Genomic DNA, 26,040 nt, shown 5'->3' with positions numbered 1-26,040 from the left:
TCCTTTTCCTTTTTTTTATTTCTCTGACACTGAACTGAAACTGATTCAGAAAGACAATTCCTCACTAGTTGCTGTAACTGAAGGGATGAGTGAACTGGTTAAAATGTAGATGAAGCAGAGTGTAACATGGATGTTGAACTAATCTTGGCTTTAAATTCACCAGGTAGATTTCAGACTCACTATTTTGATGAAAGACCAACCTCTGAAAGGTCCTCTTCCTATTTGCTGTGGATCACCAAGGGAGCGAGATGAGACCTCGCTCGACCCTGGGAAGAATGTGCTGATACTGTTTGCTTTCTCCTGTACGAGTACCTCCTCCTTCTCCGACACGACTTGACTACAACCCCTCCTCTCTCACTCCTGGCTGCATCTCCCTAACTGTTCACTGACTCCTCCTTTTATCTACTCTTCTCCTTCCCGCACTTTCTCACCTCCTCCCACTCTGCATAGGAACTTGTGTGGTTGCTTTCCCACCCTGGGCCTCTGCACCACTGACTTTGAAGCTGACTATCAGCCAATAGGGCACCAGCTGACATCAGGACTAAGCTTTAGGCTTAGAAGAGGAAGGGGAGAGACAGGGTCTCTCCTACAGACAGCACCTTCTATGTCCATGGACAGCATATAGACAGGTGGGACAGGACAAGTGTTGCTGTGAATGTTCTGCAGAACCCACTGGGCCACTACAAGAACACCTGCAGATAATATACCCCTCTCCCACCTGGTCCCAGGACAGAAACTGGAGAATCACTTTAATCCCTGTTATAAATGCACATGGGGCTACATATGTACATCCTCATGTACTGAAAAGAATGTGAACCACAAACAATTAATTGCATTTCTAGCAGTTAATTTTTATGGAGCATTTTATATCTTCCTTAAGGATAACACAGAGTACAACTGGTTGGGTTTTCTCCAGTGCACCATTTTACAGCCCGATCCCTCCCTGTCCCCCATCATCTCCTCTGCTGTACGATGCAGAAACAATAATATCATTCCCTTTTTGAAGGAACCCTTTTTAGTGATCACGCTAAAATCAATACAAGTCCAATACAAAGATCATTCAGCTAAACCTACTAAGTGCAGGCCAGAGGCCATTGTTGAATAACCAAATGATATATTTTTGTTAATGGAAATAGCAGTGACAGCAATAACCTCCATTCTTTGCAGGAAAGACTACATTCATACAGTGTGTATGGGAGCAGAGAAATGCTGCCCCCTCAAGAAAGTACAAGTGGGAGGGAGTTGATTCCCCTCCCCCTTGACGATGTAGCCAGTGATGTGATTAGTGCATCACACCGTAATCATGGCCCTGGTGTGCAGGAAGCAAGACAACTAACGCTGGGAGTCCAAAAAGTGGGACAGTGATTGACATAGCCACCGTGGATGTGCATACTTGCTGTATGCCTTAACCCCTCAGGAACTGCTGGTGGGGAACAGGGGTCAGAGTAACACTGTGACCAAGTGAGGGTCTTGAAAAGTCGAGGTGAAGTAAACTACCGACCAACATCTGGGCTGAGTAAAATGGAAGTGAGACATGTTTTCAGCTGTCAGAGCCTCTGACAATGTGTCTGTAACACAAGTATTGTAACCTCATATTGAGAGACCAAAACCATTTGGCATATGGACTTTGTAAATTTGTTTTGACAGTAACCTCCATGAGTAGTGTGCCAAAGACTCCTCATCGTTCAGTAAAGTTTAAATCTGCTGCAAATGAACTTTACCTTCATGTGCCTTATTCCTGCATGGTTCTGAACAACCTGCTCATCCGCACAAGGACAGTAAAAAATATTTAAACATTTTGGAAATAACATGATATACAGTTCAGAGGCGTAACTTGAAGATTCGGAGCCCCAATGTAGAATCTGTAATAGGGCCTCCCAACAATAATGCTTTATTCATACTACTAGGCTCTGTATATGGAGAAGAGAGGCCTTATGAGCCCCCTATGGTTCATGGGCCCGGGTGTAGCCTGCATCCCCTATAATTACGCTTCTGATGATTACTAAGAATATATGGGGTTGGATGTAGTACAGTCAATAAGGATATAGATGTTACAGGTCCTTATTATTTCTGTTTACTGTCACATTTTAAGAAGGCCTATCTATATTTCATGCATTTACCTACCTTAATCTCTTCCGTTTGAAAATTACATAGGCACTGCCAAAAAAGTGCCATGTTTGAAGTCAAAGCTGTGGTAAAATAATGACTTTATCTTTCCTGTGGCTAATCATCCTGTACCCTGCTGCTCAGTTTTCATCCCCGCCTCTCTGATGCTGATCAAGAAACTACGTGTCATTGGTTGACAGGTTGCTGTAAAGTTAGAAAAAGAAAGAGAGAGAGTTTTAGGCTCCAGCATTCGGTGATCTTGGTAAAAGACGTTCAGTGGCTTTGCTTTTTGTTCGCTTAGACATAGAATGATTCTCAAGATGACACAAATTATCTCTATTTCCTGTTTGTACTCAGGTAAGCACCAGAAACCTCACTTTGTATCATAACTGTAAACTGTTTGTAAATAAGAGTTGTGTAGGACTAGAAGTTTGGTGTTTGTTAGACTACTTTCACACCCGCATTAGGGTCAGTTCAGGGTTTCCATCTTTTTGCTCCACTTTTGGAGGAGAGGAACTGAAATAAAACGGAAAAAACGGATCATGTGTGAAAGCAGCCTTATGAAATGTTTTATTAATACAAAGACTTGTATGGATTCCTTGATGTGAGTTTATAGTAAGATATGCAGTCTTTATGTTTCAAGTGATATTAGTGTAAAGGCGTTATATAGTTCTCAGTGTATATACCTATATTGTAGGGCTCTTACTGTGTAATATAATGTTCTGTTAAAACATTCATTCCCGCTAATTAAAGGGGTCAGTGATTATTTGCATATTCTCATTAATAGATGTGGAATGCATGCATATACATTCTGCCCTTATGGATAATCCTACCTAAGGGTGGCTTCAGATATGCGCAATTATGCTGGCCTCAACGCAATGCATTTGCACAGTGAATGAGGTTGATTTGTGCACGTGTCTGTGCATAAAACTCTACTTTTTTGCGCATGCAGGGCCTGTTCATATGTGCGTGTGACACACTTCTGCCCTGATTTAAAAGGCTATTTAGCCTAATTATGTCCAGATGTGTTCTTATTCCTGCAGTTTTGCGCAGTGTTTCATGCATCCCCTTGCGTATTATGTGTGCATTTGCTTACCTCCCTTAGACTTTGGGGACTCTTGGTGCACAAATATGCAGGAAAATACAGCATGTCCTATTTTTGCATGTGCAAGAAATGTGTTTGCAGAAAAAAGAAATGAGAACTAATCCATTGAAATCAATGGGTTCTATTTATTCTCTGTTTTGCACATGCAATATTGCATGTACAAAAACTTGCGCAAATACGTCTTTCTGAAGCCACCATAAAGAACTATTGTACCACAGAGGCAGAGTATGCAACATACTCTAATTTTCTGTGCATTTCCAGAAAATTTGTAAAGGTCCCCATAGAAGTCAAATGTGGGGTGCGCAAATGCATGCACAATACGCAAGAAGATGTGTGATATGCTGCATAAGTCTGATGGAAAAAGACCACATCTGGAACCAATTAGCCATTTCAGGTGATGCATCTTGTTTGAACATGCCTTGTGGGCAGAAAAAGTACTGTGAAATGTCCAGGATACTCGCACAAAAAGACACCGTTCGCAAAAACGCAGCGCTGAGGTGCATGCAAATGTGCATACTCTTGTGTGAAGGATCCCTAGGAGTTGCACCATTTGAAGGAAGGTAGGGACTATATGTATCTAAATATATTCTATATGTAATCACTATTCAATACTTGTTGCTTATATAATAGCAACATATTCCACAGCTTTCTGTGGAGATTCCCTAGCCTTCGTCCTCCGTTGGCCTCACAATCTCATTTCCTTATCTCTCTCTGTCACACACACACTAGAGCCAATTTCATAGGAAGCCATTATCCTATCATGATATTCTCAGAATATGTGAAGTGGAGCATCTGGAGGGGAGAATATGCAAGCGCCATACAGATGTTCTAGGAAACTACTGATCTACCTTATCTACGTATTGGACATGCCATAGGGTGATGATAGAAACACATCTATTGTCCATATTCCTTCCTCCCCTCTTCATAAATTCCATCCAATCTATTAATCCTAGTCTTAATTCAATTTTTTGATTTTGACCAGTTTGAAAATATATTTTGTCAGTGTTCCAAATATAAGAATTAAAATGAAACTTATAGTAGGAAGGCTGATTTTGGGTGGGGCATCAAGCAGCATAGAACAAGCGCAGCTCTTCAGGAAACATTGGGGTTTATGTGAGAAAAGGATAATGCAAAACTAAAACTAAATCTGTAATGTTTGGTAACGATGGAGGGTGGGCCCTCAAAATGATTTCCACTGGTGGGCACAATATACAGCAGTCTGACTCAATATGGTGGTTTGTTTCCAGACATTTTCAAATTGAGAATTGTAACCTGTATATACACTAGAAACTGTAGTTTTGTAAATTGTAAATAGTGAGATTGGAGACAGAGAATAAAGGCCCGTTTAGACACAACGATTATCGTTAAAAATTCACTCAAAGGCAATCTTTTGGGCTATAATCATTGCGTGCATTCACACGGTAAAATGAGCGCCCAAAATTCGCTCAAATGGCAGTTTGAGTGACAGTTTTGAGCGTTCACTTTGCATAAGCTCTTTAGTAGCTAAAAAAGCTACTTAGGAGTTTATTAGTGTGTAAATGAAGGATCCTACTGTATACAGAAGACAGCTGGAGCGCTGTCTTCTGTATACAGCTGATGTGTTCTCAGAGCGCTCAGCTGGTATCCCGCTGAGCATTCCAAGCGAGGTATGCAGAAGACAGCCAGAGCGCTGTCTTCTGCATACTTCTGCTGTGTTCTCCGAGCGGGATACTAGCTGAAACAATAGTATCAGTGGTATCCCGTTGAGAACTCAGCGCGACCCCATTAAGGCTCATCGTTGTCTTTCAGCTAGCTGAAAGACAACGATGAGCAGAATTGTTAAAAAAAATTGCACGATGGCCACGCGTTTAGACACAATGATTATCGCTCAAAAGACTGCTTGGCACTTTAGCCTCAGCTATGCTTCCTTGAGCCCACCCAAAGCACTGAATGTGAAGCCTATACAAAACCTGTTCCTTCTAATATATTGTAATCTTTGTTAATTTTGCACATTATCGATAAAGTCTAATTAGTTTTTTTAGTGAATTTGCTCATAAACCCACCCAAAGGAACAACTAATTGGTCCCCAAATCAGCTCCAACTAGCATTGTCTTCTGTGAAAACATTTGGGCCCTATTGCATAAGAGGCTCATTACTGGAGGGTTTTACTTAGGGTCAGTCCTACCCTGCAAAGAATCAGTATGCCATCTTGAATACCCTATATAAACAGTTTCAGAATTAAACTGACCTTAAGGGCTGAAGTTTTCATCTGTTACGGTACAAGAGGCTTATAGGCTCAATAAGATGCCTTCTAATGCTGTCTGTATACAGTTAGGAGAAGCCATCGATATAGGCTGTTGTATGGAAGACTCCAGTATAGTAGGTTGCTGTGTATCCCTAGGGAAAAATTATTGGCACTTGAGATATGTCTCAGACAGCAAGTCGTCTAGGCATACAGTAACTGTGATTGAAGGGGTCGCACAGGAATTCAACAAAATGGCATTGTCCATGTAGCCTAGGGGAACCCAGCCTAGGAAAGGTGAATGCAACTCTAGACCAAGGGGGAATAGAGTGAGGGCCATCGGTGAAGGCGGAGCCTAAAGACACTATTCGTTCCTGTCAGCCTACCTACACACAGGTGAGCGTGATATGAGGCTGAGAAACCCAGCCAGATATCGCGCTTCGTCAAAGTCCTTTTTACCTGAGGATACAAGGAGTTTTTCACGCAAAAATGCCTTACATCGCTTCTCTGAAATTCTGATCCTCTGGCGCCTGTTTCTTGCACGTTGTAGGATCAGCAAGTGTTTCCTATTTTTTTTTTTACCTGGCAGCATTGTTGTCAGGGGGAAAAGAAATCGCTCATGTGTATTACTTCATTCAAAACAATGGAGTTCATATTCACAACGCACAAAACTTGCATGAGATTCAATGTAGCCTCACGCATATTTACAGAATCAGAGAAAAACTAAGTACACCCTCTGTGAATTCTATTTGTTTTACATGTCAAGACAATAAAAAACATCTGGCCTTTAGAAGTCTTAAAATTAGATAAATACAACTCTAGACGAACAACACCACCTGACAAATTATACCTTTTAATTATATAACAAAAACTAGGACAAAATGCAGAACCAGTGTGTGAAAAATTAACTACATCCCAAGAACCAATAGCTTGTAGAACCTTCAGCAGCAATAAATTGAAGCAAATGTTTTCTGTATGACTTGATCAATCTCTGGAGGAATTTTGGCCTATTCTTCTTTCTAACGTTGCTTCCGTTCATTGAGGTTTATGGGCATTCATTTATGCACAGCAACTTTTTGTTCCTGCCACAGTATTTCAACTGGGTTGAGGTCTGGACTTTGACTAGGCCGTTGCAATATCTTGATTCTTTTCTTTTTCAGCCATTCTGATGTTGATTTGCTGGTGTGCTTGGGTTCATTGTACAGTTGCATGACCCAGTTTCAGCCAAGTTTTAGCTTTTGGATTGATTGCCTCACATTTGACATTAGAATACTTTGGTATAAAGAGGAGTTCATGGTTGACTCAATGACTGCAAGGTGCCCAAGCCCAAATCATCACCCTTCCACCATCATGCTTGGGAGTTACTATGAGGTGTTTGTGCTGGTATGCTGTAATTTGGTTTCCTCCCAACATAGCGCTGGGGATTATGTCCAAACATCTCCACTTTGGCTTCATCTGTCCAGAGCTCATTGTTCCAGAAATCTTGTGGTTTGTTCAGATGTAACTTTTGTAAACTTTAGCCGATCTGTCGTGTTCTTTTTGGAAAAAAGAGGCTTTCACCCGACAGCCCTTCCAAATAAGTCATACTTGTTCAGTCCTTTTCTAATTGTACCTTGATTAACTTGAACATTTCACATGAAACCTTTAGAGTCCTAGATTTGGCTCTTGGGCTTTTTTGAACTCATTCTAAACATTGCATTTTCTGACCTCAAGGTGAATTTGGTGAATTTCCACTTCTGGAAAGATTATCAACTGTCTTGAATGTTTTCCACTTGGAAATAAGCTTTCTCACTGTAGAATGATGGAATCCAAATTGTTTGGAAATGACATTATAAACCTTATATATACAGTACTGTGTAAAAGTTTAGGCAGGTGTGGAAAAATTGCTGCAAAGTAGGAATTTTTTTCAAAAATAGAAGGCATCTGATTGACGCTAAATTTATTCTACAGCAGGACAATAACCCCAAACACACAACCAATGTCATTAACAACTTTCTTCAGCATAAAAAAGAACAAGATGTCCTACAAAATGTTGAGATGGCCCCACAGAGCCTAGCATTATGAGTCTATCTGGGATTACATGAAGAGACAGAAAGATATAAGCAAGGCTAAATCCACAGAAGATTTCCAGAAGACCAGAAGTTCTCCAAGATGTTTCTAACAACCTCCCTGCCGAGTTCCTTTTAAAACTGTCTGCAAGTGTACCTAAAAGAATTGATGTTGTCAAGACAAAGGCTGGTCACACCAAATATTTTTTTGTTCATTCACTTAGCATTTTGCTGAGTGACAAACATAAACTATTAAACCCTTCTATTTTTCAAAAACATACTAACGTTGCAGCATTTGATATTAGTCATGAGAATGAATATATATATATATATATATATACTCTATGTCAAACACATCTCTAGGATATTTTCCACCAAGAGTGTAAATATATCCCTGTACTCCGTATCCCGAACCAACAAGCTTAAAAGTTGTCAGTCATTTTTATCAGTACTGAGGAGGCACAGGGTGTGTTCACACTGACAAGGCAAGATAAGATGTACTGACGACTTTTTCTTCTTTAACAGTACTTACTACTAAGCTCATGTGCTGTATGTTTTCGGAAGCTGTACTTTAGCAAAGTAAATGATGAATCTCTGGTTGTAGATTTATGGATAATATAAGTAACAGAAGGGCAGGGGTGTAGCTAAAGGCTCAAAAGTCTGGGTGCAAAAGTTCAGCTTGCAGCCCCAACCCCTCGATATGGTATATGGTCTTCTTGGATCTGTCATCTTACAGGCACCATATCTACAAGACAGCTTTTATAACAGTGGGCTTAGATACAGCGGTTTAGCTCTAGAATGTACAATACCTCAAAATAATAAACAACGAGCGCAAAAATAGGACCTGCTCTATTTTGTATGTGTTTATGCACCAAAGAGCCTCATAGAGGTCTATGGGAGGTGCGCAAACACACACATCTGCCTGCGCATGTATGTGCTAAATGCAGCACATACCCGTGATCACCAACACAGCAGTGTGAATGAGTGGTGCCTGCGCAAATATGCTTAATGCCCCTCTCAGCACCCCCACCATAGTACTGGTGCCTCCTCTGTTAACCCAGAAAGTAATAGCCCCCTATCTCCGGTGCCACAAAGTGATAGTGCCCCCTCTATGGCCCCATATAGTTATAGTACCCCATTTCTGACCCCACAAAATAATAATATAATAATAACAAAGAAATATTTTCCATTCAATGCCCCCACAAAGTGATAGTAGTGCTATTTGGCCCCACAAAGTTAAGGTGCCCCCAGCAGCCTTTATCCCCCAGCTGCTGGAAATCTTGATAGTACACACTATTGCTTGTAAAGACACCACAGTCCATGCAGTGCAGAGCCCAACTCCTTTCCATCTCCTATTCTCGGTATAGTAAGGCAGGGGAAGGAGTCAGGCATCCAGACTAGCAGAAGTGTAAGCTATCAAGATTGGGGGGGGGGGGGGGGGGAATCCATAGGGCGATAGCACTTATGTGGACTGCTGCCATTGCCAGCATGCCAACGATTCTTCTGGTCACGTCCACTAGAAATACAGGAACTTCCAGAAGTTTGGAAACAACTCACGTTTTAAACAGTAAATCACTGGTCAAAAACATCTTTTTGATTCTCTGTTTTTGACTTCTGCATACTTGTATTTTGGAGATTGAAAAATGTCAAACATAATAGTAGAATGAGTGTTGTGATAATGTAGTGCAGGTAAATTAGATCTTTGACTCCTACGTTAATGGTGTAGGATTTTTCAATTTATTTTGTACTCTTTCAATGTAACTTCTTGTTTTTGCTTTCCATAGGTCTTCTTCTTCTTGGATTTTTAGATATCTCACATGTAGGAACATCATCAGCACCCGTGGACACAAGTACTGTGCACAGTATCTCTTTAGCTCACACTGACCTTGAAACTAAAGCACAAGGTAAGTAAAAGTATTTTGTTACAATACTCCTATGGTCCAAGTATCCTTAGATACTGCACACTACAAATCTTTAAAGGGGTTATCCAGAGAAGCACTCTTTTTCCACAAACTGGCTCAACCTACTGTAGTAACATAACAGAAGATATGCTCACCTTCCTTGCTCCCCTGCTAGTTTTCACTTCCAGGTGGAGGAAGCAGGAAAGTATACCCCAACACCAGGGTCATATGACGGTTCCAACCAATCACAATCTACCTTCAGCTGGTGAATGGCAGCAGAGTCAAATGACCTGGTTTTGTGTCTTCATCACTCTCCACCCAGAAGTGAAGAAGATCAGCAGGGACAGAGCAGCAGTGGAACAAAAGCTGTAGGGAAGCAGAAAATAAGCATGTCTTCTGTCAAGAACATAACTAAATGCTCATTGGCCCTGGTGTAAAAATTTAGCTTTGGTCCCCGCCATACTGCTTTTCATGGTTGCTGGCTGTGGTCCGCCAGGAACTCTCCACTGCATATCTGGCTCTCTTTAGTGGTGCAGCACTAGCAGTGAGGAACATTACTAAAAAGTCTTGAAAGATTAGGGGCACAAGCTCCAAAATGCATGCATTATTCCCTCCGAAGTTCAGACCAACATGAAGACTTCGAACTTTTAACCACTACTCTTCTCTGAAGACAAGCTCACCATCTTCTCAGTGCTCCCTACACACATAGTGCCTCTTTTTGTGACTACGACAGTTATAGTGCCTCCCCTTTGCAACCCTCCACCCCCCCTATGGTTAGAGTGCCTCCCCTTGTGACCACCACCCATATTGTTATATAGTGTCTTCCTTTCTGATCCACACACAGTTACAGTGTGCCCTCCTGTGATGCCCCAACGCACAGTTATAGTGTTTGTGGGGAAGAGGTAACTTCACTGACACTGCTGCTACCTAAGCACCCTGACTGCTCCCCCATGTCTTCTGTTCTCAGTGCAGGAGGAGCCAGGAAAGAAGTTGGGTCACTCAGGCAGCAGCGATGTGCGTGAAGCTGTCGGTGCAGATATGGACCAGAGTTGCAGTGGGGGTGTGCAGTCACAGGCGGAGGGGCACAGTGATGACAGCCTTGGCTGCTACAGCGTCAAGGCGGGGATTTGGGCCCCTCTGCCTTAGGGGTCAACAGTGACTTCCGAAATCCGTAGAAGCTACTCCATTGTCTTCTGTTATGTTACTAAAGCAGGCTGAGCCAGTTTGGGAAAAAAATAGTTTCCCCATATATCCCCTTAATCTTTGCAAAGGTAACAGTAAAGGGACTGTTCCATGTTTACCAATGTGTTTGATAGCGGTAATATCTGGTCTAAGATTCTGTCGCAGATTCGGCACAGAATAATTTTCATCCAGGACAATGCAGGGCTAGGGTAGTTAAACAGAAATGGAACAAACCCCATTATAGTCAAGTAGCCTGGGTACCGGATACAGAACGCGTGCAATACAAAACGTGACATTTTAAGTAAGAAAAGATGATATCAGAACGTCGAAGGACACCTACGCTGATTAATGCTATGTTAATGTATTGTCTTAGATCCGGAAGATGACCCTGACATAAGAGTCTCTAGTGATTTAGGAGGAGTTCTAAGCTTTGATAGTAAAACCTTTCCACCACAGCAACATAGTCCAGGGGTCTCCTTGGGCCACATTAGAGCATTGCAATATGAACATGGTTTGTTCATTCGTCCAATAGAAAGCTGGGAATGACACTCAGAGTTATTGTTTGCATTGTATCTAAAAGCTCCCCCCTCCAAGAATTTCCAGGCTGTTCTTCTCAAAATTCAGTGTCTCTCTCAGTCTGAAGAATGTCGGGCATGCTTCGCTTTGTCAATTTCTACAATTAGAGCGCGTCTTGTCGCTCGCGTTGATTCTGGAGTTGGCCGTTAGTTTGTTCCGGCATCTCAGCTAGTCGAGCGATGGCTTGTCGAGTGTGTTGATTCTTGAGTCGGGTGTTAGTTTGCTCCGACACTGCAACTACTTGAGCAGCTGCTACTTTAAGTGCGGCTGTTGTCCTTTTGCCCAAACACGTCCTTCGCTTGCTTGACATCTTATATCTAAAACACAAAATCTGTTTGTTTGTGTCATATACAAATCCCCAGTTCTGGTCCGATTTAAGTAAAATTTGGCATTTTTTGTTGCCACAAGCAACCAGTCATAGCTCAGCTTTCATTCGTTGTTCTGCTGAGTTAAAATGAAAGCTGCGCTGTCATTGGTTGCTATTAGAGATGAGCAACCGTACTCGCTAAGGCAAATTACTCGAGCGAGTATTGCCATTTTCGAGAACATGCCCGCTCATCTCAAAAGATTCGGGTGCCGGCTGGGGAGAGTGGGGAGGAACGGGGGGGAAAATCTCTCCCCCCCCCCCGCTCTTCCCTGCTCACTCCCGCAACTCACCGCTCACCCCCACCGGCACCCGAATCTTTTGAGATGAGCGGGCATGTACTCGAAAAAGGCAATAATTTGCTTTACCGAGTACGCTCGCTCATCTCTAGTTGCTATATATTATACTGCTGAGGTAAAATGAAAGCTGTGCTGTGATTGGTTGCTATAGGCAACAGCTTTTAATCTTCTTTGTGCTGAGTTAAAATGAAAGTTGGGCTGTGATTGGTTGCTATGGGCAACAGTTTTCAATTCTCAGTGCTGAGATAAAATGAAAGCTACTCTGTGATTGGTTGCTATTGGCAACACTATTTAATCCATAGTGCTAAGGTAAAACGAAAGCTGGTCTGTGATTGGTTGCTATGGGCACCAAAAACTGTTTTTTGTACTGTTTGTTGATTTACTGTTAGATTTTGACCACATTTCTGAATTTTTTTTAGCCTATAACCTTCTCCGGGTCGAGATTATACTATGTGCAAAATTTTATGTCAACCAGTCGTACAGTTTGTGCAAGATGCTCGAACAAACGAACAGACATGGACAAATATATAGGAGGTGGGGTCAGTTTGGTGCTGCTCAGTTCTTTCCTAAAACAGAGCCACAGGGATTACCATTTCCTGCTCCTCCGAAAGAAGCAGGAAACCAGAACTCCTGATGCAGGTGTGAAGCCACCATTAAATATATCCTTCTTTCTTATAGAAAGAAGGTACTCACAGCTCATATGCTCAAAGGCAGGTCTAGACATTAAAAGGCATGTTCCAAGATGGTGGATTTTGCTGCAGATTTTTTGTAGTGGCAAGTCTGCACCAAACTGTGTGGAATTGATGCAGATTTCACCCCTTCAATTGCAGGGGTAAAATACACAGTGAATCAACCCCAAAATCTACTTAAAAATCAGCACCATTTGGTGTGGATTTACTGCTATGGATTTGCTGTGAATTTTCAAAATCTGCCATCTGTGAATATATGCTTACAAGGGATGCCCGCTCAGTGGACAACCCTGCTTCAATAGGGCTGAAGAAGTTAAAATAATAAACTAAAGCATACTGTACTCACCCCTCCATGGCCGCCAGGATCCAATGCTGCAGGACCGCTGTGGTCTTGCTGGTTGTTGTGCAGTAAGGCTGCAGCATCACGTTCCTGAATTCCTGGCATCATGGCACTCAGGATGTGAGCACGGATGACAGGAGAATTAGAGGTGACCCTACAGTCTCTTATTAGCTCCAGTGGTCACCTGAGTTCATGTGACTCCAGCAATCACAAGAAACAACAAGACCATAACTGCGCTGGATTCTGGCGGTCACGGAGGGGTAAGTATGTTTCAGTTTATTATTTTAACCCTGTCAACCCTATTAAAGCGAGGTTGTAATCAGACAACATTCTTTAATGGCCTAAAGGACTTGGCTTAGTTTGGTACTTATGGATGTGGCAGGATTTTCCTATCTCAATTTTTCCCATCAACATAGCCATATGGCGGCTTGTTCGTTGTGTGGTGAGTTGTAGTTTTTATTGGGACCATTTTGAGATACTTATAATGCATTGTACAAGTGCTTGAAGGGGTTCAAAGAAGGGCAACTAAACTAATACATGGAATGACGGGACTGGAATACCCAGAGAGGCTATCCAAATTGGGACTATTTACTCTAGAAAAAAGAAGGTTAAGAGGCGACCAAATAACCATGTATAAGTACATGAGGGGATAACACATGGATCTCTCCCGTGATCTGTTTACACCCAGGACCACAAAGGTAACAAGAGGACATCCGCTACGATTAGAGGAAAGTAGGTTTCATCACCAACATAGAAAGGGGTTCTTTACTGTAAGAGCAGTTAGACTGTGGAACTCTCTACCGGAGGAAGTAGTGATGGCAAAATCGATAGAGGAGTTTAAAAGGGGACTTGATGTCTTTCTGGAGAAGAAGTATATTACAGGATATAAATATTAGGTTAAGTGTCAATCCTGGTATACAGGCAGGTAGGAACTATTAGGGGTTGATCCAGGGAACAGTCTGATTGCCATTAGGGAGTCGGGAAGGAATTTTTCCCCCAAAAGGGCTAATTGGCTTCTGGCCTTGGGGTTTTTTGCCTTCCTCTGGATCAACACAGTAGGATAGACAGGCTGGACTAGATGGACAATGTCTTCATTCGGCCTTACATACTATGTTACTATGTTACTATGTCCCACTCACTGGAGGCCTGGATAAACAAGCTATAACTCCAAGACTAATAAACACATTTCAGTGAAATATGATCAAAACATACCTAACCCATTGTGAATCAAGAACCCCTCATAACATGTTCAGTGGGTCCTCCTTAATCCGACTGTTGCCATCCACATGGTGGCCGTCACCAGCAAGGGAGATGGAATGGCTAGCCTGGCTGTCTTGCTTAGCACACCATGCCAACCCGACAGCCATATTATTCTTCAGTCATGTAGTCAATCGGAGCCTGTACTACTCATGTTTCATTATACTGTGCAAGATCATGTGTTCATTGTGCGTATCTATTGGAAACAAGGACCCATTAAATCCTGTCAAACTGGATCTGTGAAGGAATTTGAAGTCAGAAAGCTACCGCCAAAAGTCGTGTGTTCAGAAATTGGTACAGTAACTGGACACAACAGCATCATTGTTAGACTTGCAGGGTGGAGGTAGTCCGAAAATGCCGCAAAAATAGTGCAGTACATTGAAGACAGATTATTGGTTTCTCCAAGAAAGTTTTTCTGCAAATTGGCTCAGCAAATGGAATATTCATGTGCCAAAGAGCTGCAAAGAGAACTCGTCTTCATGCGCATTGAGTGACTGTGGTGCATGATTTGAAAGGCCCCCAATAAAGACAAACCCCTTATGTACTACCATTGGTTTGAAGCATTTGTCACTGACAATCCAAATATTTTTGATAGTTTACAAACAAGGTGCATTTTCATAAATACCTGGATGTGGGCAGCTGAAAATCCTAACGAAATCCACAAGACCCTGCTTCTTCCTGTAAAAATTGTCTTATGGCTCATGATATCACGGCAACAAATATAATTGGCCCCATTTTTTTGACAGTATTGGGACCAGTGCAGTGCATGTGGAGATTTTCCATGCATTCATAAATCAATTGGACAATGAAGAAATTAGCACCGGCTACTTTCACCAGGATGGGTCAACCTGCAACACCTCCAATGCAAACGCTCCCGAGATTTGAGAATTTTCTGGGGATTGAATCATTACTAAAAGAATTTCCTCAGGTAAACACAGTGGCCAGGCTTTTTCTTGTAGAGCATCTTGAAGGTGAAAATTTACTGGAATAAGCCACAAACTATCCAGGAAATGAAAAGGAACATCATGCTAGAAATTGCTGCAGTTCCTCCCGACATTCTTAGCAGAACATTCACCAGTATGGAGCGTCAGGTTCAGGCATGCTTGACTACAAATGGAGGATTTTTCCAGTACGTTATGAGGGGTTCCTTATTGTCATTGAGTAAGGTATGTTTTGCACTAAATATTTTGGGTGAATAAGATGAAAAAACATCAATTTTGTTTTTACAGCATTCACCATGCTGCATAAACTTGCTCCTCAGCCAATCACAAGCAGCTCTTTCAGCAGGCGGGGATTTTAAATCCCTGCCTGCTGAAGGCACTGCATTGGAGAGCCAGGGACAGCGCTGAGAGGACGCGGCTGAGCCCCGGCAGAGGAAGGAAGGCGAGTATGTTTTTTTAAAATTTTTAACACCACTTTTCCTTTTTTTCAGGGAAGGCCTTATGTTTAAAGCCCTTCCCTGAAAAACAATTACTGGATGCCGGTAGCTGGATCCCCTACCGCAGCTGTCATCTGTGACAGCTGTGGTAGGGAATTCTTTATTCCCCTCAAGGATGAAGAATTCCTTTGCTGCATCTGTCACAGATGTGGCAGGTGCAGCAGGGATTTTTTTTTCCTTTCGGGGATGAAGGAAACATGTGCCGCATGCGGCAGATGTGTTCTTCATCCCTGCGGGGACACAGGGGTAAGCATTTTTTTTATTTTGCACTAAATTCTTGTTTTTCAGGTAAGGGCTTATATGTAAAGCCCTTCCCTGAAAAGCAATTTAGGGGTGCCGACGACCATTGCCTTCAATGGAGCCGCCAGCAGCAGCCGCGGCTCCATTGAAGGCAATGCACAGACCTTCATACACGTGTGTTTTTGCGCGTACACAAATGTACAGCTATGTATGCACCTATGTACGCACAAAAACATTTTAACTTTGACAGTACACTCAAACAAACAATTTAAAAAAGAAATGGCGTACAGTTTCTTCTGAATTGGACACCATGAACAGTGCTGAAATGCATTTTACTACAGGTTCTAAAAAAATGTTCCAGTTGTTATCCTGAACACAAGGTCCTATTTGATAGTTTAAAATGCAAACCACAAACCAGCTCCTCTGCAGACGCTCCCATGCACGGAGTGGCTGGAAACCACAACTGATGCACAGGAAAATGGAGAAAGTCCAGGGTTGGGTTAAAAGCTTTTGGTTTTTATTAGATGATCCAAACAGACATGGAGGAACAAAAGGACATGTGCCGTCGTACATGTTTCAGGCAAGCATGTTGCACCTAATCATAGACATTAAGGCCTCCTTCACACAGGCGACAAAGTCGCACAATATTTTTGTGTTGTGACAATGCTACAAATTGCATGTATGTGAAGCCCAAGCTTTCTAATGGGTTTCTTCACATTTGCGATGTTTTGTAGCATGCAACATTGCTAGTCCAAAACCTTGCTGGTTGCGCGATATGCACGCGACAAGCGAGGTTTTGTAGCCCATGTTTCACTATGGAACCTTTCTCTCTGTTGCATCGCATCACACAAAAACGCGATTTTCGTGCGATGCAACTTTGACAGTAGGAAATCCTTCTGTCAAAGCCATAAACTAAGCCCTAGCTGTAGGGAAAAATAATAATCAAAAGAATACATCCCCTCTCTGGTGCTGTCCGGTTCGGCTGCATCTTTTTCCCGGTCCCCGACACTGTTTTTCTTCATCTTGTCTAGCTGAGGACTGAAAAATCCACTGTCCCTGGAAGCACTGCCTCTGATTGGCTAACACTTAACCAATGAGAGCCAGCACTTGATAAATGGCTGTGATTGGTTTGAGTGCTGGCTCTGATTGGCTAAGCATCTTCCAATCAGAGGCAGCGCTTCCAGGAGGCAGGGATTTTTCAATCCCCGACCAGAAGAGATGAAGAACACTTCCGGGACTGGGAGGAAGATGCAGCTGAGCCCCGGACAGCTCTTCTAAGGTGATGTTTTTTTTTTCTGCAGCTAGGGCTTATTTTCGTGGTAGGGCTTATATTTCCAGACCACTCCCCCCCTCCTCCCCCCCCCCAAAAATGAAAAAAACTTTGGAGCGCTACAAAATCGCTGCGATATTGCACGGAACAGCGATGCGATATCACTGCAGTTTTCTTGTGTTGATGCTGTGTCGCCCATGTGAAGGAGGCACATGTGAGTATCACATATATCACAGTGAATAGCCAATGGGGTGCTTGGAACAAAACCACATGACCCCAGACTAAAGGTTTTTAACCCAACACTGGACTTTCTCCATTTTCTTATGCATTTGATAGTTTGCAACCAGCAAGTTATCCCTTCTTTGCTGAATGTTTATCTCTTGGATATGTTCACAAGCAGTGGAATTGGTGCAGATTTCCTGCTGCAGAATTTCTGTACCAAAATCTGCGACAAAATCTGTAATGTTGCAAATTTTGATTTGGATTTGTAGTAGACATCATTGTGACAAAATCCACTACCTGTGCACACTCCCTTAAGCCCTTTTTCACACAAGCAAGTTGGGACCATCTGAAGCGTTAGATTCCAATGCATCTGTTGCGTAAAATCAGCCATCCGGAGAAGATAAAGCACATGGTGCGCATTCCGGACGGCCACTTTTACGCACCATCGGAAAAGATAGGAATTGTCCCATCTTTTGCTGGAATACTCCGGCCGTTGCCATAGACTCCTATGGGAGCCTATAAAAGCCATCTGAAAAGGGAAGTGGAGGGAGTTTAGCAGTGACTCGCATTGCTGAAGTCCCTCCCCGTGCCGACAGCTCCCATAGGCTGGGGAGGAAGTAGGAGGGAATTTAACGTGGCAAGTGCTGCTAAAGTCCACCCCCCTCCCCTTGCCAGCAGCTCCCATAGGCTTTTATGGGAGCTTCTATTGCTGCCATAAGCTGGGCAGGAGAGGGGGGAGAGACTTTAGCAGCGCTATGGTCTCTCCCCCCGGCCCATGGAATTCTGGGCTGCAGCTGTGTTTTACAGAAAAAATGGAAGATTTAGCCGGCACCTGGTTGGGGCTTTCTCTTGTACATGCGGTTGTCGGCAAGTTTTGCAACACCCTTGTGAAAGAGTCCTAAGGGTGTATTCATATGGTGCAGTTGAGATGCAGTCAAAGGGCAGCTTCACACAGGCATATGCACAAATGCGTACACTTCAGTGCAACATATTTGCACTATGAATGAGGTGCTTTTGACCGAGTGCATGCGCACTGTACTGTGCTTTTTTGCATACGCAGGGACGGTTTTTATGTTGTGTCTGACGGATGGGCACTGTCTGATATATGTTGCTGTAGATTAGAGTCAGTGCTGTATTCCCTCCAGATAGCTTGTAGGACACTTTCGGCAGCAGGTGCAGCTCCTCGCTACTCTATCTTATGGCCCGACATGAACCCCGTGTAGAAAATACTATATGTAATGTTCTTACATATATTCTATTTCTATGTACTATTTAGCATGCTTGGCATTCAGTTTTATCAGTACTGACGAGGCACGGGGTGACCGGGTGTGTTCACACTAGCAGGAGAGATAAGATTTACTGCAGACTTACTTTTACTTAGCTAGCCACACTTACGACTACAGCTATATATGTTTTCAGAAACTATACTTTGAACAGGTTGTCCAGGTCTTTACTATTGATGATCTATCCTCAGGAGAGGCCATCAATAGTTGACCATGGGGTCTGCTGCTCGGGACCCCCAGCAATCAGTTGATATTGGGCCTGCTATAAGTGTAGATGGAACCGGAAGCTGACAGCTCCATCTGCATTGCAGTGGCCTGGGTTGCTAATTGTAGACTCTGCTCCCATTGATTTCACTTTGTATTTCTCTATTATGTTTGCTCATGGGGAGCCCATTTTTATTCATTAATTTGGACAACCCCCTTAATGGTTCAGTTTTTTTTTAAATTTGTTGCCTTATTCTTTAATTTAATTAGTTGTTTTTGCTTTCCTTAAATCTTCTTGGAATCTCAGATATTTCAAATGCATCAACATTACCAGTACTCGAGGATGCAAATACAACGCACATTACAACAAATGATTCTGTAGCCGACAGTAAAATCAAACCTACGCAAGGTAAGAAGAAGTAAAAGTAAATTCAACTGATTTTACTTTGTTACAGTACTCTTATTATCCAAGTATTTCTCGATTCCTGCAAAGGAATGGACTATTCCATGCTTTCCAACAGATATGTATATGTTATATGATATCTATGTAATGACTAAAGGCTCCTTTGCATGGGAAGATAGTCAACCAAATAACCGTTCATAGGAAAGTGTATCTTGATCCCCTTTAAACTTTGCACTTTGTATAAGCAGCAACAATCGACTTGTTATATCATCAATTGGTACTCATCATAAAATAGGCCCTGAAATAGGTTCCTTTAAAAATGTCCATAAGGGTCCATTCACATGGCTGTATATTCGGGGCAAGTGCTCTTCATGTTTTACACAGCGAGCATATGGTCCCATATAAGGCCATTTACATGTCTGATTCCCACAGTTCCCATATTTAGTAACAGATAGAGATGAGCGAGCACCAAAATGCTCGGGTGCTCGTTACTCGGGACGAAATTTTCGCGATGCTCGAGGGTTCGTTTCGAGTAACGAACCCCATTGAAGTCAATGGGCGACGGGAGCATTTTTGTATATCGCCGATGCTCGCTAAGGTTTCCATTTGTGAAAATCTGGGCAATTCAAGAAAGTGATGGGAACGACACAGCAACGGATAGGGCAGGCGAGGGGCTACATGTTGGGCTGCATCTCAAGTTCACAGGTCCCACTATTAAGCCACAATAGCGGCAAGAGTGCCCCCCCCCTCCCAGCAACTTTTACTTCTGAAAAGCCCTCATTAGCAATGCATACCTTAGTTAAGCACCACACTACCTCCAACAAAGCACAATCACTGCCTGCATGACACTCCGCTGCCACTTCTCCTGGGTTACATGCTGCCCAACCCCCCCCCCCCCCCGCACGACGCAGTGTCCACAGCGCACAGCAAAGTGTCCCTGCGCAGCCTTCAGCTGCACTCATGCCACACGCTGGCCTCATAGCCACACCACCCTCATGTCTATTTATAAGTGCGTCTGCCATGAGGAGGAACTGCAGGCACACACTGCAGAGGGTTGGCACGGCTAGGCAGAGACCCTCTTTAAAAGGGGCGGGGCGATAGCCCACAATGCTGTACAGAAGCAATGAGAACTCCAATCCTGTGCCAACTCCATCAGGAGCTGCAAACGTGGGCATAGCAATGGGGAACCTATGTGCCACACACTATTCATTCTGTCAAGGTGTCTGCATGCCCCAGTCAGACCGCGTTTTTTTATAAATAGTCACAGGCAGGTACAACTCCGCAATGGGAATTCCGTGTGCACCCACAGCATGGGTGGCTCTCTGGAACCCACCGGCTGTATATAAATGTATCCCATTGCAGTGCCCTGGACAGCAGAGCTAACATCAGATTAAATACAGTTGGGCTTTGGCCCACACTGCATGCCTCAACCTGACCGGGGTTTTTAATTCATAGACACAGGCAGGTACAACTTCCTATTGTGAAGTCCCTGTGGACCGACAGCATGGATGGGTGCCAGGAAGCCACCGGCGATACATAAATATATCCCATTGCATTGCCCATCACAGCTGAGGTAATGTCATGTTTAATGCAGGTGGGCTTCGGCCCACACTGCATGCCCCAGTCAGACTGGGGTTCTTTAGAAGTGGACACATACAGTTACAACTCCGTGTGGACCCACAGCATGGGTGGCTCCTTGGAACCCACCGACGGTACATAAATATATCCCATTGCAGTGCCCAGCACAGCTGAGGTAATGTCATGTTTAATGCAGGTGGGCTTCGGCCCACACTGCATGCCCCAGTCAGACTGGGGTTCTTTAGAAGTGGACACATGCAGTTACAACTCCGTGTGGACCGACAGCATGGGTGGGTGCCAGGAAGCCACCGGCGGTACATAAATATATCCCATTGCAGTGCCCAGCACAGCTGATGTAACGTCAGCTTTAATGCAGGTGGGCAAAAAATTAATTGGATTACACTGTAGGCGAGGGCCCCAAAAAATTGGTGTACCAACAGTACTAATGTACCTCAGAAAAATTGCCCATGCCCAACCAAGAGGGCAGGTGAAACCCATTAATCGCTTTGGTTAATGTGGCTTAATTTGTAACTAGGCCTGGAGGCAGCCCAGTTAAAATAAAAATTGGTTCAGGTGCAAGTTTCAACGCTTTAATGAGCATTGAAACGTATAAAAATTGTTTACAAAAGTAATATGACTGAGCCTTGTGGGCCTAAGAAAAATTGCCCGTTCGGCGTGATTACGTCAGGTTTCATGAGGAGGAGCAGGAGGAGGAGGATGAATATTATACACAGATTGATGAAGCTAAAAGGTCCACGTTTTTGATGGTGATAGAGAACAATGCTTCCATCCGCGGGTGCAGCCTACGTATTGTTTAGGTATCGCTGCTGTCCGCTGGTGGAAAAGAGAAGTCTGGGGAAATCCAGGCTTTGTTCATCTTGATGAGTGTAAGCCTGTCGGCACTGTCGGTTTACAGGCGGGTACGCTTATCTGTGATGATTCCCCCAGCCGCACTAAACACCCTCTCTGACAAGACGCTAGCCACAGGACAAGCAAGCACCTCCAGGGCATACAGCGCGAGTTCAGGCCATTTGTCCAGCTTCGACACCCAGTAGTTGTAGGGGGCAGAGGCGTCACCGAGGACGGTCGTGCGATCGGCTACGTACTCCCTCACCATCCTTTTACAGTGCTCCCGCCGACTCAGCCTTGACTGGGGAGCGGTGACACAGTCTTGCTGGGGAGCCAGAAAGCTGTCAAAGGCCTTAGAGAGTGTTCCCCTGCCTGTACTGTACATGCTGCCTGATCTCTGCGCCTCCCGTGCTACCTGGCCCTCGGAACTGCGCCTTCGGCCACTAGCGCTGTCGGATAGGAATTTTACCATCAGTTTGTCCGCCAGGGTCCTGTGGTATAGCATCACTCTCGAACCCCTTTCCTCTTCACGTATGAGAGTGGAAAGGTTCTCCTTATACCGTGGGTCGAGCAATGTGTACACCCAGTAATCCGTAGTGGCCAGAATGCGTGTAACGCGAGGGTCATGAGAAAGGCATCCTAACATGAAGTCAGCCATGTGTGCCAGGGTACCTGTACGCAAGACATGGCTTTCCTCACTAGGAAGATCACTTTCAGGATCCTCCTCCACCTCCTCCTCAGGCCATACACGCTGAAAGGATGACAGGCAAGCAGCATGGGTACCCTCAGCAGTGGGCCAATCTGTCTTTTCCCCCTCCTCCTCATCCTCCTCATGCTCCTCCTCCTCCTCAACGCGCTGAGATATAGACAGGAGGGTGCTCTGACTATCCAGCGACATACTGTCTCCCCCCGCCTCTGTTTCCGAGCGCAAAGCGTCTGCCTTTATGCTTTGCAGGGAACTTCTCAACAGGCATAGCAGGGGAATGGTGATGCTAATGATTGCAGCATCGCCGCTCACCATCTGGGTAGACTCATCAAAGTTTCCAAGGACCTGGCAGATGTCTGCCAACCAGGCCCACTCTTCTGTAAAGAATTGAGGAGGCTGACTCCCACTGCGCCGCCTATGTTGGAGTTGGTATTCCACTATAGCTCTACGCTGCTCATAGAGCCTGGCCAACATGTGGAGCGTAGAGTTCCACCGTGTGGGCACGTCACACAGCAGTCGGTGCACTGGCAGATGAAACCGATGTTGCAGGGTGCGCAGGGTGGCAGCGTCCGTGTGGGACTTGCGGAAATGTGCGCAGAGCCGGCGCACCTTTCCGAGCAGGTATGACAAGCGTGGGTAGCTTTTCAGAAAGCGCTGAACCACGAAATTAAAGACGTGGGCCAGGCATGGCACGTGCGTGAGGCTGCCGAGCTGCAGAGCCGCCACCAGGTTACGGCCGTTGTCACACACAACCATGCCTGGTTGGAGGCTCAGCGGCGCAAGCCAGCGTTCGGTCTGCTCTGTCAGACCCTGCAGCAGTTCGTGGGCTGTGTGCCTCTTCTCTCCTAAGCTGAGTAGTTTCAGCACGGCCTGCTGACGCTTGCCCACCGCTGTGCTGCCACGCCGCGCGACAGCGACTACTGGCGACGTGCTGCTGCTGACACATCTTGATTGCGAGACAGAGGTTGCATAGGAGGAGGAGGAGGAGGGTGGTTTAGTGGAGGAAGCATACACCGCCGCAGATACCACCACCGAGCTGGGGCCCGCAATTCTGGGGGTGGGTAGGACGTGAGCGGTCCCAGTCTCTGACTCTGTCCCAGCCTCCACTAAATTCACCCAATGTGCTGTCAGGGAGATATAGTGGCCCTGCCCGCCTGTGCTTGTCCACGTGTCCGTTGTTAAGTGGACCTTGCCAGTAACCGCGTTGGTGAGGGCGCGTACAATGTTGCGGGAGACGTGGTCGTGCAGGGCTGGGACGGCACATTGGGAAAAGTAGTGGCGACTGGGAACCGAGTAGCGCGGGGCCGCGACCGCCATCATACCTTTGAAAGCCTCCGTTTCCACAACCCTATATGGCAGCATCTCCAGGCTGATAAATTTGGCTATGTGCACGTTTAACGCTTGAGCGTGCAGGTGCGTGGCGGCGTACTTGCGCTTGCGCTCCAACACTTGCGCTAGCGACGGCTGGACGGTGCGCTGAGAGACATTGGTGGATGGGGCCGAGGACAGCAGAGGTGAGGGTGTGGGTGCAGGCCAGGAGACGGTAGTGCCTGTGTCCTGAGAGGGGGGTTGGATCTCAGTGGCAGGTTGGGGCACAGGGGGAGAGGCAGCGGTGCAAACCGGAGGCGGTGAACGGCCTTCGTCCCACCTTGTGGGGTGCTTGGCCATCATATGTCTGCGCATGCTGGTGGTGGTGGCTCCCCGGCTGATCTTGGCGCGACAAAGGTTGCACACAACTGTTCGTCGGTCGTCTGCACTCTCAGTGAAAAACTGCCAGACCTTTGAGCACCTCGGCCTCTGCAGGGTGGCATGGCGTGAGGGGGCGCTTTGGGAAACAGTTGGTGGATTATTCGGTCTGGCCCTGCCTCTACCCCTGGCCACCGCACTGCCTCTTCCAACCTTCCCTGCTGCTGCACTTGCCTCCCCCTCTGAAGACCTGTCCTCAGTAGGCGTAGCAAACCAGGTGGGGTCAGTCACCTCATCGTCCTGCTGCTCTTCCTCCGAATCCTCTGTGCGCTCCTCCCTCAGACTTACTCCAATTACTACTACCTGAGTGATAGACAACTGTGTCTCATCGTCATCGTCCTCCTCACCCACTGAAAGCTCTTGAGACAGTTGCCGGAAGTCCCCAGCCTCATCCCCCGTTCCCCGGGAACTTTCCAAAGGTTGGGCATCGGTCACGACAAACTCATCCGGTGGGAGAGGAACCATTGCTGGCCATTCTGGGCAGGGGCCCGGGAACAGTTCCTGGGAGTCTGCCTGCTCCTCAGAATGTGTCATTGTAATGGAGTGAGGAGGCTGGAAGGAAGGAGGAGCAGCAGCCAGAGGATTCAGAGTTGCAGCAGTGGACGGCGCATAATTCTGGGTGGTCGATAGATTGCTGGATACACTTTCTGCCATCCACGATAGGACCTGCTCACACTGCTCAGTTTCTAATAAAGGTCTACCGCGTGGACCCATTAATTGTGAGATGAATGTGGGGACGCCAGAAACGTGCCTCTCTCCTAATCCCGCAGCAGTCGGCTGCGATACACCTGGATCAGGAGCTCGGCCTGTGCCCACACCCTGACTTGGGCCTCCGTGTCCTCGCCCGCGTCCACGTCCTCTAGGCCTACCCCTACCCCTCAGCATGGTGTATTACCAGTAGTGCAGAAACAGAACGCTGTAATTAAATGTGCGGCTTATTGGCCTGTGGTTGGAGGCTGACTTCCCTTACGGAACGCACAGCAGAGCCAGGAAACAATTTTGCGCACGCCTGTAGTGAGACGTAGGTGCGTATGACTGAGCTAGTGGAATTCACAGCGCAGAAGCAGTCAAGTGGCCAAAGGCCAGTAGTAGGCCTTAAGTATTTTACTTCTATTTTTTTAAAATGCTGAGCTGATACAGCAGACAGATACTGTAGGCAGCGTATAATATTATGTATACTGTTTCCCTCTGGCGGGAGGACGGCGCTGATGTAACAGAGACAGCAGATCCAGGAAACAATTTTGCGCAAGCCTGCTGTAACGCTTAGCTGCATATTAATTAGGACTACTATCCCCAGCAGATAGATACTGTAGGCAGCGTATAATATTATGTATACTGTTTCCCTCTAGCGGGATGACGGCGCTGATGTAACAGAGACAGCAGATCCAGGAAACAATTTTGCGCAAGCCTGCTGTAACGCTTAGCTGCATATTAATTAGGACTACTATCCCCAGCAGATAGATACTGTAGGCAGCGTATAATATTATGTATACTGTTTCCCTCTAGCGGGATGACGGCGCTGATGTAACAGAGACAGCAGATCCAGGAAACAATTTTGCGCAAGCCTGCTGTAACGCTTAGCTGTGTATTAATTAGGACTACTACCCCCAGCAGACACGCAGTAAACTGAAGACGGTCACAGGCAGCCCAAATGTAGTATTTTCCGCAATTTTTTGGAAAAAGCCCACTGCCTATATAGCCTGAATATCTCTTTCTCTGCCTCACCAGTACTGGCCCTATACTCTGTACAATGACTGCAGACTGCGGACGCAATGCTCTGCACGCCCGATATACAAAAAAAAAATTGTGCAACACTGCTAAAAGCAGCCTCAACAGTACTGCACATGGTCAGATGTAGCCCTAAGAAGGACCGTTGGGGTTCTTGAAGCCTAAAATCACTCCTAACGCTCTCCCTATAGCAGCTCCGGCACCAGCAGCACTTTCCCTGATCTCTGTCAGAATGCTCTGTGGCGAGCCGCGGGAGTGGCTGATTTATATACTCGGGTGACACCT

General features: G+C 45.3%; 1 protein-coding gene across 2 annotated transcripts in view; it reads left to right on the top strand.

Moving 5' to 3' along the window:
- Positions 1–2,321: 2,321 nt before the first annotated feature.
- The window catches only part of LOC136572793 (uncharacterized), a 68,432-nt gene continuing 44,713 nt past the window's right edge, over positions 2,322–26,040 (top strand). The window contains exons 1-3 of one of the 2 annotated variants that reach the window (XM_066573694.1): positions 2,322–2,463; positions 9,265–9,384; positions 19,053–19,154. In XM_066573694.1, the coding sequence (XP_066429791.1) occupies positions 2,415–2,463; positions 9,265–9,384; positions 19,053–19,154 (271 nt within the window). In that variant the 5' untranslated portion in view covers positions 2,322–2,414. Of the gene's footprint in view, positions 2,464–3,550; positions 3,606–9,264; positions 9,385–19,052; positions 19,155–26,040 lie in introns of those variants that run through there. The other variant, XM_066573693.1, reaches the window with a different exon arrangement.

Source organism: Eleutherodactylus coqui, chromosome 7 (genome assembly GCF_035609145.1).
Source record: "Eleutherodactylus coqui strain aEleCoq1 chromosome 7, aEleCoq1.hap1, whole genome shotgun sequence".
Classification (NCBI taxonomy): Eukaryota; Metazoa; Chordata; class Amphibia; order Anura; family Eleutherodactylidae; genus Eleutherodactylus; species Eleutherodactylus coqui.
The sequence above is the reverse complement of the archived record's forward strand: the minus strand, read 5'-3'. Positions and strand labels throughout refer to the sequence as shown.